General features: G+C 43.6%; 1 protein-coding gene across 1 annotated transcript in view; it reads left to right on the top strand.

The window, feature by feature from the left end:
* The window catches only part of TET1 (tet methylcytosine dioxygenase 1), a 66,331-nt gene that overhangs the window by 1,170 nt on the left and 50,515 nt on the right, over positions 1-14,646 (top strand). Inside the window, exon 2 of the mRNA XM_081913070.1 lies at positions 9,606-11,702. Within this exon, the coding sequence (XP_081769196.1) occupies positions 9,726-11,702 (1,977 nt within the window). The 5' untranslated portion in view covers positions 9,606-9,725. The remainder of the gene's footprint in view (positions 1-9,605; positions 11,703-14,646) is intronic.

Genomic DNA, 14,646 nt, shown 5'->3' with positions numbered 1-14,646 from the left:
AGTCAGGAGGGAAGCCAGTCTTCTTGTCACACTGCATAAGCCTGAGTCATGAGCGAGCAGTTCTCTGTTCTGCTTCCCCAAAAAAGCCAGATCTGCAGGGGGCTGCAGAATCTCCTCAGGCTGAAGGGTCCTGACAGCGAGGGGCTTTGAGCAAGACACACTGGTGCTTGTATTTTGCGGGGGTGGGTGGTGGGGAACTGTTGCATTTCTCCTTGCAGAAAGGCATGGGCCTTTCAGTTGTTTGAAAAGGGGGCAGATGTGCATCCGATCCCTGCCGTCCACACAGTGTCTGTAAATGCACACACGCTGACTTATCTGCGTCCCCCTTGCCCAAACACATCGCAGACAGCGGCAATTGCAAGAAGTGTGCAGTGGCTGGAATTGCGCTTTTGAGCCCACCAGGGAAAATCCCTGCTGCTTTCAAGGTATACACTTCCTGGTTTTAATACCCAAGTGTTGCATTTATTGCAGACGAAACTGCCGTTTGAACTTGTCCATATTACTCCAATATGAATTGTGACAGGGAGACACGTGTCCTCAAGCGCTTGGGGAAATGGGTAAGGGAGCTGTGATTGGCTGTCGTTCCCTTTTGCGCACCGCATGTTCGGAGGCGTGTGTATTTCCTTCCCACTTTATGTGCTTCTCATAGTGGACACCGCTGGAATGCTGGTATAAAGCAGCTCTTACTGGCAGATCACATAATAAATGTTATATTTGCATTAGCTTGTTAATTGTGATATAAGCAGGGATATAAGTGTTTGGAGCAGCTCTATCCTACAGCTGCTTGGATTTTTGATATGTTGCACTTTGTGCAGGATGAATAACATTTCTGAACATTTTCTTCTTAGCACGTTTAAATAGGGTGAACACCCAAAGGTGTCTCTCCCTTGCATGTTTACTGTTTTTTCCTGGACGGTCCCATAAAGCGCAAAGTGGTTCTAAAATCTTGTGGGAACAAATGGATTGATTGGAGTTGAATTGACAAGCACTCGTTTGCCAAAGCCAAATGAAAACGTTCCATTTCTAAAAACACAGATATGTAATAAGCAAGTTGTGAAACTCGAGAGATTCAGTCATCGTGGCTTAAAATATCATTTACATTCGATTTGAAAATGGACGGAACCCATTAAAAAAGTTGTCAGTGTAGCCCACAGTCCATCGTTAAGTAATTTATGTGTAATGGCTTTGTGCATAGATCGCTTGGATGGAGTGACAAAAGAGATGTTGGTACTGAAGCATTGCTTAGTGAGAAGAGTAATTGTATTAAATCTTGAAGCAGTGTGTAGATTTACTGGAAGTTTTGTATTCCGATGAAACTAGGGTTGTATTTGGCCACAGAGAGAGCATAAAGCCAAGGAAAACATCTCTCTTAGGCGTTCAACGTGCCACGGGCAAATTTGTTGGGATCAATCATACAGAAACTAGAGGGTACCCCACCAAAATTCCACCTTGCCCAAATCTGGCAGGATAAGGATACTCATACGACCCTGAAAGTGGCTAGGTTCCTGGTCACTGTCCTTACCCAAAAGCGACGCCAAGGAGCACTACAAGCTAACTAAGGCGTAGTATGCCATTCTATCTTATAGTATTTTATTGTTATAGTGGTGTTTTAGCGGCTGTTTTTTTCCCCACGTGCACAAGCTGTTATTTATGTGTTGTTTTTACTGGTATGGGCCTACGGCCGTAATAAATATTGTTGTTGTTGTTATCTCTCTTAGGCTTGACCTGGTCTAGGATTTTCCTTGTGAGAGTCGCTGTCAGTTTGAAACACACTTGTGCCTGTAGGTTGTTCACTTAATGCAAGCAGATGCATTGAGCTTCAGCGAACCCACAGCAAAATGCCTTCTGGTGCCTCCACTGGCGGCAACAATAGCGGTCAGCAGCAATGAGTCTATCAATAAACTCTTGACACCACTGCCTGGACCTTAGAGTGCTGGATTTTTTATTTTATTTTTAAAAGGGGATCCCACAATAGATATCACTGGTGGGCCCCGGCAGCTCCTCAAATATGTTTTGTGATGAAGCCAGCTTGAGGGAGAAGCTCATTAGCTTCTAGTTCAGAGTTCATTAGTCTTTATGGACACATTTTGGAATTTTGAGAAAGTGACAGAGTTTCTACTCCCTCTTCTCTTCCAACAGATAGAAAATGTGCCTAGCCACACATGCTTTTTGCTTTTCCACAGGGTCTGAGTAAAAATCGGTTCCAGTAGAATTAAATGTTACCTTCTTGAATCAGCATGATTTGATATGTTTTTCCTAAAAATACACCATCAGCTTTACACTGGCACATAGTAAAAAAATGCAGTTCTATTGCAAAAACACTGATTCCAGGGTCTCCATGGGTTTTCATGACTTTTGCGCAGGGGACCAACAAAACCACCAACAAATCACAGGACACATATGTAGACACAGATTAATGAATCAATTTATTTTTTGTTAGGGGGGAGACCGTGTAAAATTATGAGGAGCCGTAAGGTTCTGTGAATTGGCTCCATGCTTTTGCACCATGGCAGCACTAGGAATGGTGTTTTTTGTTTTTGTTTTACTGTGAAATTCATAGTTGCTAAAGTTGGCTTTAAGTGGATGGTGATTATTAGTGAGCCCAGTTACCCCAACCTACCTACCTGGCTCCAGAAGAATGGAGAAGGTCTAGGTGGCCTTCCTTGTCTTGACCTCACATCAGCCACAAATTCTCTTGTTTACCTGAGGGGAGCCAGCCTTCTCTCAGCCTTGGTGGTTCTTGTTGGCATCTATCTGTCTCGAGAGACAATGGAGTGCACCTCCGGGGGTGAAGTCAAACCGCTGCCTTAGCAGTACCAAAGTTGCAAGTCTGGGCAGTGTGTAGGGAGATCCTAGGCTGTCCAGCCTTGCTGATGTGGTCCAAAGGAAAGCCGAGTAATACATTTGGCACCAGCTTGGCTGCAAGAGCTGCCGGAAGGAGGTTACGAGGCACCATCCAACTGCCTTAGGGACTGTACAGTGGTACCTCGGGTTAAGAACTTAATTCGTTCTGGAGGTCTGTTCTTAACCCGAAACTGTTCTTAACCTGAAGCACCACTTTAACTAATGGGGCCTCCTGCTGCCGCTGTGTCGCCGCCACCTGATTTCTGTTCTCATCCTGAAGCAAAGTTCTTAACCCGAGGTAATATTTCTGGGTTAGCAGAGTCTGTAACCTGAAGCATATGTAACCCGAGGTACCACTGTACTCTGTATTTGTGTAGGGTTTACTCCTTACCATTTTGATCTCACAAAGATATCCTGCAAGGTTTATGGTCAGAATTTGGGCTGCCTTTCCAGGTTGACAAGCCCCATCTGCTTCTCACCTCCCTCTACAGCATGTGCAGAAACTGCCTTCTTGACCACTGGTCCCAATATGGGTCTCATCCGCTCAATTCGCCAGAGGCTGTATTCGCATGCAGGGAAAGTTCCAGACTCACTGAATGATCTATTGGCTACCCTTACCTGGCTTAGCTGGCCAGTCAAAGCCGTTTCCGGGGTATGGCTGCTGTCACACGTTGACAGCTTCTAGGAGCCACGGGTGAGTGCAGGGTGGGGACCAAAGGTAGACAAACTACCCCAGGAGGACCATGACATGTTCCCCCCACCAGAGGTACTATCCTTCCCCTAACCCCCCCCCCCCAAATCCCACTCAGCCTTGGTAATCCAGAGTTACTTCTGAGCAAGAATGCAGAGGATTCACTGTTAGCAAACTAATGTCCTGGCTGCCCACTTCCCCTCCTTCCCCAACTCATTTTTTAAGGCTAGTTCATACCTCTGGTACCGAGACAGTGAAGCCTGTATGTTCTGAGGAAATGACAGAGTGTGAAGTGACAACTTGCACAGGTTGTGCATAAAATTACAATTTCTGCAATTCAGTGCCTGATACTTCCCCCCTCTTTCAAATTCAGTGTTGTTTTTAATTTGGTTAGCTACATTTGGGGAATATATGATCCCTTTCTCCTTAAGCCCCATAGGAAGCTCTGTTCTCTTTTACTCTCCTTTTCTATTTCCCCCCTCCCCCAACTCCAAATACAACTCTCTTTCTAAAAAAATTTATCCCTCTCTTAAGCCTAGCCTGTCCTTTTCTTAGGCAATTGGTCATGTGACTTTGGCTTAAGCATAGCATAGCCCTGTGCCTCTGATAGTTACTATCAGTGGCATCTTCTCTTGGCAGTAGGTTAACCCTTTCCTGGTCAGACTTGGGAAACTTGACTTCTCCACAATTAATGTATGTTAGAAGTTCTGCATCTAGGAATCTAATACGTGTACACTTTCAACTCAGTTGAACACAGTGGGATTTACTTATGTATAAACATGTGTAAGATCACACTGCCTAAGCACTCTTACTAGAGACTAAGGCTGCAGTCCTAACCTCATTTACCTGGGAGCAAGTCTCATTGAATTCAGTTGGACTTTCTTCTGAGTAAACATGAGGATTGCATTGTTAATGCCCATGGGACTTCAAAGTACACACATGCTTAGGATTTTACTGTAAGACTATGTGTGGCTACTTAAACAACACATCCATCCCCACAGAATCTGGGGAGGAGCAGCATCCTTGATAGCATCTCAGTATGCATGCATAAGATCCCGTTGAATTTATGATACACTGAATTGGGGCCAGCGTATCGAGGTCAGGGCATAGGACAGTGTAGGTGCATTGCTCAAAGCATTTAGTTTGGCGCAAGGAAGGAGCAATAAATGTTGTTTTCATATCTGGATATTCCGGATTATGCATGCCTACCTATAAACAGTTGCAAAGCAGCATTGAAATATTACACTTGAGAGAACGTTCCTCAAGAATAGGGAGGATTCTAGTTTTTATCTTGATGAGATAAGCATTTGCCAGGATTATACTGCCTCCACCAAACTCTGGGAAGTATTACATTAAATTCCGAGCCACCTTAATGCTGTATACAACTGGAAATCATTCTGGGTGTGCATATGAAATACGTACAAAAAGGCAACATATGAGAAAGAGTTATCCATTTGTTGGAAGGGAACAAGAGCTTGCTTCCTACTTCAGTAGACTTGGAACTAGAGATTTCTTATCTTTGCAGTTCCTGACCAATATTCTTACAGGAAGGGGATTTCTCAACCCCCTTGTGTCTTGCTTCATTGTTCAAGTGCTCTTCTATTTAAGGGGGAGAAATTGTATCCCTCCCCCTCACTTAATTAAATAAATGCTTGCATCATTAAATTCTTGTTAAATTTTGTCATATTGCAGACCAGTGTTCTGGTTCTCTTGTTCTTTGGACTGCCACATTTTCTGGACACTTGAAGGGCTTCTGAATTTTGGCACTGGAATGCATGGGCGATGTGTGAGGCTGAGCCAAAAGCACATATGCAGCATGGAGGGTTGTGGAAGTGGACTTCGTCTTCATCATACTTCTTTAATATTTGTGTCAAGCTGCAATGGATTGTGATCCTGTAAACTGTACTGTTTGAAAGTGGTCATTGCAAGACCATGAGGAAGGGCCATAGCTTATTGTTGGAGCATCTCTTTTACATGCAGAAGGACCCAGATTAAATCCCTGGCATCTCCAGGTACAGCTGAGAATGTCTGCTGCCTGAAATCTTGTAGAACCACAGCCGGTCATTGTAGACAATGTTGAGTTAGATGGACCAATGGTCTGACGCAGTATAAGGCAGTTTCCTATATTAGTAAGATGCAAGAATAATTGCCATAGCAACACATAGCAATTGCAAAAGATGGGTTCAAGTTGGGAAAGATATAAAAAATGGTGTCAGTCCTCAACAGTTCACAGCATTGATTGCAACGCTTTTGAGCAAATCTAATGAGTATCTTGTTCAAATATGGATGATTAATGGTGCTTTGAAGAATAGTATTTTAGGTGACAAATACTGTCTATTAGTGATGGGGGCATTTGTGAATCTATAGCACCTACTGGCTACATAGCAATTCTTCCTCTTCTTCATCCTGCTCAGTCTGGAAAAGCTGCATTTGACAGCTTTAAACTCCATTAAACTCAGTGGGACTTACCTTCCTACATAAGATTGTGCTATGTATCCTTTTATATTTGTTTCTTTGGGAGTCAGCTACAGCTGGATTCTTGTGCTGAACATGGTGGAAATGGAACGGTTTTGTTCAACATAAAGTTGCTGCATATATATGTCTGTACATCGTATTTTAACGCATGTGATGAGCCTTTGTGAATTCCATGTGGAAGGGCTCAGCTACTGAAGAGAGAACTGTGCAAGAAAAAGTGTCTTGCAGAAAGCAATATGAAAAATAAGGGGAAATGTGCAATTCCTTGGCACATCCAAAAGAAGCTCTGCACACCCGATGGTTGGAGCAAGCATAATGATTACCACATTGCAGCTACTATAAATTACTCTCAAATGAGGACTCTTGATGTGGCAGCTCCTCACATGGAGTGATTTTTATTAAAGCAAATGTTGATGCACAAGAGGCTTGTAATGGTATTTAATGTCATTGGCCATGCATGGTGAGCCATCAAAAGCTCAACACCAGATGAATTGTTAGCACACAAATCGGTGGGTGAATGTGACTAAGTGACTATGTGGTAGTTGTAACCTGTATAACCACCCAGTCATCTTGTTCAGATAAGTTGGATTTACAATCTACTCAGAAGCAAGTTTCACTGAGGATATGAGACTTTCTGATAAGTTTTCATAGGATTGCACTGTTGGACTCTAGAATACTTAGCTGGATAGGATGATACATTACATTAACTTAGCTGGATAGGATGATACATTACATTTCCCCCTCCTCCCTTTAATCCTTCTTGTTGGCATTATTTAAATGTACTCATACTTTTCCAAACTCCTCCGAGTTTTGCTTCTCATCACAATAAATCACTGCAGCACATATTTTAGAGTGGGTTTAAACAAAACCAAACAAAAGAGCATGCCTAAAATACAACAGGGATATCCCTAGCTTTCTTCAAAGTGTGCAGGGATTTTTATCACTGTTGGTGAGGTTGCAGGGAAGTTAATAATTTCTGGAAACAAATCCTGGGGGAATGAACAAGATTTTAGGTCTACAATCCTTTGCATGCTTAGTTGCTAGCAATTCCACTGAGTTCAAGTGGCATTTACTTATGAGTAAACATGCGTAAGCTCAAACTTATTTTAGATCTGAAAATGTAGTGACTATGCCAAAAGGAAATGTTGCTAAGATCAAAGAGACACATTTGGAAAATGAAATACAGTGAGCCAGCAACTTAAAACACATTTAACTTGTACACATTCAGTTTACATGCATGGCAATTTAAAAATAAATAAAAAGGGGGTGGGAATCCAGGAAAAAGCTGTGCCAAGCCCATCCATCATTATACCCAATTTATTTTGAGTATGCAAGATTTTGGCTTTAGGCACAATCTCTAAAACGTAACCTGCATATTAATTGCAAGCTTACTGTAGATCCCCAGATTGAGGGACTAGTCTGTCAAATTTTGGATGTGGCTGTTTTGAATAAATTGGTATTGGTATTATGAGGAAATCAATATACAGTGGTGCCCCGCAAGACGAACGCCTCGCAAGACGGAAAACCCGCTAGACGAAAGGGTTTTCCATTTTGGAGGCGCTTCGCAAAATGAATTTCCCTATGGGCTTCCTTCGCAAGACGAAAGCCCATAGGGAAATCTCCGGGACAGCGGGGAAGCGCAGCGCGTCTTCCCCACTGTCCTCGGACCTCCTCCGAAGGCTGGCGGTGGGGCGGAGGGACCTTCTCCCCCCGCCAGCCTTCGGATGGCTGTCCTGAAGACTTGCGGTGGGAGGATGGTTTTCCTTCCCACCGCCAACATTCAGAATGCTGTTCTGAATGTTGGCAGTGGGGAGGAAAAACCCTCCTCCCACCGCAAGCCCCAGGAACAGAGGAGAAGCGCTGCGTGCCTTCCCCTCTGTTCCTGTACCTGTCCGAAGGCTGCTGGTGGGGCGGAGAGACCTCCCCCTGCCGCCAGTCTTCGGAAGGCTGCTCCGAAGGCTGGCGGCGGGAGGAGGTCTCTCCGCCCCACCGGCAGTCTTCGGAAGGCTCCTCCGAAGGCTGGCGGTGGGGCGGAGAGCCCTTCTTCCCCCGCCAGGCTTCGGAAGGCTGCTCCGAAGGCTGGCGGTGGGGCGGAGAGGCCTTCTCCCCGCGCCAGCCTTCGGATGGCTGTCCTGAAGACTTGCGGTGGGAGGAGGGTTTTCCTTCTGTTCTGAATGTTGTTCTGAATGTTGGCGGTGGGGAGGAAAAACCCTCCTCCCACCGCAAGCCCCGGGAACAGAGGAGAAGCGCTGCACGCCTTCCCCTCTGTTCCCGTACCTGTCCTGAAGGCTTGCAGTGGGGAGAAAAGCCCTTCTCCGCACCGCCAGCCTGGCAAGCGGTTTCCATAGGAACGCATTAATTGATTTTCAATGCATTCCTATGGGAAACCGTGCTTCGCAAGAAGAAAAACTCGCAAGAAGAAAAAACTTGCGGAACGAATTAATTTCGTCTTGCGAGGCACCACTGTAATACCGAATGCAAACAGGATCAAAGTTCAAGGACAACTCAAAATGTTCTAAGCAGTTTTGGAATATTACACAGAATGTGGCAACTGTTTTACAAGTGTACAGTGGTACCTTGGGTTACATACGCTTCAGGTTACATACGCTTCAGGTTACACACTCCGTTAACCCAGAAATAGTGTTTCAGGTTAAGAACTTTGCTTCAGGATAAGAACAGAAATATGGCTCCGGCGGCGTGGCAGCAGCAGGAGGCTCCATTAGCTAAAGTGGTGCTTCAGGTTAAGAACAGTTTCAGGTTAAGAACGGACCTCTGGAACGAATTAAGTACTTAACCTGAGGTACCACTATACTATCCAGTACTTTGGCCACCTCATGAGAAGAGAAGACTCCCTGGAGAAGACCCTGATGTTGGGAAAGATGGAGGGCACAAGGAGAAGGGGGCGACAGAGGACGAGATGGTTGGATAGTGTTTTCGAGGCTACCAGCATGAGTCTGACCAAACTGCGGGAGGCAGTAGAGGACAGAGGTGCCTGGCGTTCTCTGGTCCATGGGGTCACGAAGAGTCGGACACGACTAAACGACTAAACAACAACCACTATACTGTGTTTTAGTTGAGCATTTGAATAAACTTGTTAAAACATAAGGTGCTGCCTTGTATCAGATCAGGCTGTTGGTCCATCTAACTCTATATTGTCCACAGACTAGCAGAAGAGGTCCAGGGTTTTGGACAGGAATCTTTCCAGCAATATCTGGAAGTGCCAAGGATTGAAGCTGGGACTTTTTTATTACATTACAATAATATGTGCTCTACCACTGAGTTATGGCCCTTTCCACTCACAATGCAAACTTGTTAGTGACTTTTAGACACTATACCACTGTAGCATAGTGGCCAAACAGACTGAGGTTTGGACCAGGAAGCCCCTAGCTAACATATTTTCTGTGCCATGAACTCTCTAGGCGACATTAGGCAAGATATGTCACTCAGCTTCCCTCTTCCCAGTCTGTAAGAATGCAGAGAAATAGTGCAAAGATAGTGCTTTTCAGGGTTCTATGTAACAACAACAACAACCACAACCACAACGTAAATATTATAATCATCCATAATAATCTTAAACTCCTATCTTCTATTTCAGCTCTGTGCTCTACAAGGACGACACAGGTGGATATGCCGTCTTTTACTGAACTGAAGAACATTTGCAAGACTCCATGATCTTTAAGTCCACTCCTAGTTGCACATCTGCTGCTTGACAGAGATGGCTCGTGATGCCAGATCTTCACGATCAGTTAAAAAGGAAGAGATAAGCAAAAAGAAATCAAGCCCAGTCAAAAAGAAATCTTGCCAAGTAACAAAAGATGCCAAGAAAACTTCTCCAAAAGCAGAAAGTTCAGCAAACTGCAAAAAGCACCTGGAAGAAAAGAATGACAGCAAGAAAAAAACACAGGAAGAGAAACCACCTCTGAATGCAACATGCCGATTTCTCAGGAGCAGCGTCACCAAAGCCTTGTCTGGAACACCTTGGATGGATCTGGGGTTAACTGATAATGTTCTGTTGCGTAACCAGCCTCCTTTGAGCTACAATGGCTTTACCATGACTCTCCGCAGGAAACCGTTTCCCCATAGACTGTTCCAGACGCCAACAATCACGCGAGCAACTAAAGCTGGCCCAGAGAAAAGTGTGGGGAGAAGAGAGAAGCCTGAATCAAGAACCTCCTGTGTATTAGAAAGGAAGGACGCAGAAGAGGCTGGAAAGGATTTAAACCAGGTTGGTGCATTATCTTCTCCTGTGGTGGAGAAGGAAAAGGAGGAGGAGGAGGAGGAGGAGGATCTGTGTGATCCAGAAGGAGGCCACTGCTCTGAATGTGATAGTCAAGCCAAAAAGGGAGAGACACCACCTGAAGAAGGTATTTCTGCTTCTAATGGTGATGTACCAGGTACCCAAAATCCAGAGATATTAAAGGAGGCATGCCAGTGTACAGAACTTGCGCCCACAGAGCAGGTTCTGAAATATTTACCTCCGAGTACCTGTGAAGAAAAATTCACTCAACTTGCCCCTGCACATTTTCATCTTGACTCTGCTATTCCTATAAAGGTACATGAAGAGAATGACTCAGGAGCATTTGTGAAATCACATTCTGAGAGTTGTTTGGATGTGTCTCCTGCCCCCAAACAGTATACCTGTTCACATTCCGATTCTGCATTAAGTCTTTCCTCGGAAACAAACTCAAAGGAACTTGTAGAAAGGTCAGAGTTTTCCACAGACACTCACTCCAAAACTACCTGTGATTTGGTGCTAACTGATGGTGATCCTGATGCTGCCGTTTTGATTACCTCTGAATTGATCTCGAAATTGCATTTAGATGACCCATGTGTGTTACAAGGGTCTCAGCTCAATCAGGATCCTGAGCCTACCATTCGAGAAGTAGAACCTGCCTCATGCTGCATCTCTGAATCAGAAGGCTATTTAAAAGATCCAGGCCTTTGTGTGGAATCTCATTTACCAAAGGACTTGGAACTGGAGCTAAGCAGTAAAGCACTTGATTCTTATTTCAACTCCAGACAACTTTATTTAGAATGTGACCAAACAAATGGCACGTTGGCATGTGAACAGGTTTCTAATACCTCTTTGACTAGTTTTATATTGGGAGATCTTGAGAAGACACTTGAAAAGATCGCCATAGAAACTTTCACTTTAGATTCAGGTGCTGTGCCTGTTGCACCTCTCAACCTAGAAAGTACAGCAGATTCCGTTCTGGTAAGCAGCGACATAGTTAAGGAAAGTTTTCCAAACTTGTCTGAAGATGCTAATTCAGGGCCTCCATCAGCTGCTGCAGAGGGTACAGATACCAAGACAGTTGTGCTAGATGAATCCATTCCAAAACCTCAGGATCTATTGTTGCAGTTGGAAAGTGATGGGTCTGTTGCGAACTTTGTTCAGGACATCGGGAAATGTGGTGCTAATCTAGTTGCAGTTTCAGAGACTGCCTCCTGTGGGAACCCAACTGGCAGCCTTCCTGTCTCGCTTGCATCTTTGCAACCTGTGCTAGAAAAGAAGAAGCGAAGGCGATGTGGGGTGTGCGAGCCATGTTTGCGGAAAACTAACTGTGAAGAATGCAGCTGTTGCAGGAAACGCAAAACTAGTCACAGGATATGTAAAAAGAGAAAATGTGAAGAACTGAAGAAGCCTCCACTGCCACTGCCGCCCTTAATGCTGCCCTTTGTACCATCAGAGGTAAGGAAAAAGACGATTCATTAAATGTGCATGACACAGCCTTATTTAGCCTGGTGCTCTCCAGCTGTATTTGGGCATCAACTGCCATCATTCCCAGCCAGCATGGCCAGTGGGCAATAAATTAGGGGAATTATAGACCAATGACATCTGAAGGGCACCATAAAGTCATTAAATAAAAAATAAAAAATACTATGTAACGTAGTTTAAATGTTACTAAATCCTGGCGCTGTTAAAGATGCAGACCTCAGTCCAGGATTGTGTTAAGTGCATTTATGCCCACCGAAATCAATCCAGTGGAACTTATTTTTATATAAATACCTTGCATATGCATGGGAACCAAAGGTCCAGAAAACAAGTATGACTTAGGACATCTTTTTTTCCATGTTAGTGCATGGAATATATACATATATATTGTGCATGGAATATATATATATATATATACAATATATATATATTGTATATGGAAACTTCAAGCATTGTGATTTTTTTTAAAGTGACTGGTTTAATACTAACTTCTAAGTAGTGCTGAAGGTAGATACATACAGTGGTACCTCTGGTTACATACGCTTCAGGTTACAGACTCCGCTAACCCAGAAATATTACCTCAGGTTAAGAATTTTGCTTCAGGATGAGAACAGAAATCGTGCTCCGATGGCACGGCGGCAGCGGGAGGCTAAAGTGGTGCTTCAGGTTAGCTAAAGTGGTGCTTCAGGTTAGGAACAGTTTCAGGTTAAGAACGAATTAAGAACGAATTAAGTACTTAACCCAAGGTACCACTGCACTTGTTAGATTTTTGCAGTTCTAATAACAGAGTTTATTCAGAAATACAGTGTTTATGGCCAGTAAATTTCATGATATGTTTTTCCTATTTCCACTGTAATTGCATAGAGTTTGTTTCTTTGGGGGCATTGTGTGTGTAACATTTCAGGGTAGAAAATCACAGCCAGGCTTATAGATCAGAGGGATCCTGAGATATCAACATCCTAGTTGAATTAAGGGATGATTTTTTCTCCTCTTGCTGCCTTGGTCTGAATTTCCCCCTGTGAATAGAACTGCTGCATTTTTAAAGCTTTGATCTCTCCAAATGCAAACAGTCTCAGCTGTGGTTTCTAATCCCTTTTCTTACAAGAAAGTGTAGGACATGCTTCTGGTAGTACAGCAGTGAAAATAGCTATATTCAAATGGAAAGAGTTAAACCCTTTTTGCTACTGTGAACTTCTGGTGTCAAACAAGGAATTTTGCCTGTGTGTTGCCTCTCAGTTTTAGCCAGAGGATGGAGCTACAGGAAAGCCAACAGGCCAGCAAATAAGTGCTTCAGTTGCTCTAAAACCATTCCGCTCAGATCATGATGATTTAGAAGTAGATTATGGTTTGCTTCCCTTGAATTGCATATCTTATCTTTCTTTATGCTGCCAGACTCCACTGGGTGATAGATAGCATTCCTTGGATGTTTTCTTCTCAGCAGAGGATATTCCTTTATGTTGGGGAGGATGTTTTAGAACAACAACAATGTAGGGATCCTGGATCCACTTTAAGACCCTATAAGCCTGGGAGTATATTTTGCATTAATTGTGCATGTTGTTAGAATTCAGTTTTCAATATGCTGCGGAAGAAAGCTGGGGGAAATATCAATTACTCCTTACATTCAAGAACATGGATAATTGAATAAGGTTTGGCAGCAGCATACTGACTCGCTGATTGTGAATGCTTATCATGACTCACATTAAAATACTAAATTTATGAGTCTTGTGCAGCATTAAAAGAAGCCGGACAATAATGTGGGACAAAGGTTTAACTCATCATTAACTATAAAGGTGCATATAGAAGATAAAAGAGCAACCATCCCTAGAAAAAAGTGTGTGCTTGGGGGAGAGAGGTCCAGATTCAGATGTAATGCAAAGCTTCATTTCTGGCTGCATAGCAGCAGCAGGAATGGGGGTGGAGTACCAGGATGCTTGCTCCTTCACAATAGGCATTATGTGTGAACCGGCTGTTGAATCAGTACACTTAACTTCCCAAAAAATTATTTAAAATTGAAGTGCCAGAGGGGAAAACATAGTGACCTCTACTTTTTTTTGAGCAGCAGCATTGCTATCCTAAATTACATACTGATTCCTCAAAATGGTTTCTGTGATCTATAAACATTACCTTGTTTGAGTCTGGTCTCATCTGGTATCTAGTGTCTAACACAAACAAAAATTATGGCAGATAACCGTTGACAAGACTACATTGGCTTGCAGCACAAGAGCGCCTCAGTCGACAGTTGAATCAAGTTCAGTGCTAAGGCTGGGAATTAAATGGCATGCTTTTTCAGATAAATTAGGGAAAACATGTCACCCTACAATTTTGGGCAAGGCTTTTGAACTTGAGCTGGAAGAAAATTTCTTTGTCGCTTTTTAGTGAATTGAGAATGTACTTTTTACAGGCTGCAAAACACAGCAATAATTGCCCAGCAATTTCTGCTTGATACAGTCGAACAAAGGCAAAACAAGGCAAGGGCTGATTTAGGTATAGTGTGTGGTATATTCCTCTTTTACACCATGTTGCCCCATATTCATTTTGTCTTATATTAAATAGATAGTATACATAGTAGCACTATATCATTTATTTAGAAAAGTAGGTTTGCAAGTAGAAATTGCTAGGACCATGCTGCAAAATACTTGACACCTTCAAACAATAGCTTCCCAGATGCAACCTCAAGGGTAGTTTGGCGCAGTTGCCAAGTTACAGGGGCCAAACAGGAAGAAAAGAGGTGGATCAAAGAGTCAAGTCAGGAAGGGCATGGCAGCAACAAGAACAGAAGCTGACAGCAGCAGGGGCAGAAGTGAGCAGTGCGGCAGAACTAGTGATGGGGAGTCGACCCTCTGGAGTTGTAAGGGCAAAGAGTGATAGGCTCTGGATAGGGTGAACCACTGATGAGAAGGGCCGCACCATGTACAGTATA

The sequence above is a fragment of the Podarcis melisellensis genome, assembly GCF_964234715.1.
Source record: "Podarcis melisellensis genome assembly, chromosome: 5".
Lineage (NCBI taxonomy): Eukaryota > Metazoa > Chordata > Lepidosauria > Squamata > Lacertidae > Podarcis > Podarcis melisellensis.
Note: the sequence above shows the minus strand (reverse complement) of the source record. Positions and strands in the feature narration are given on the sequence as shown.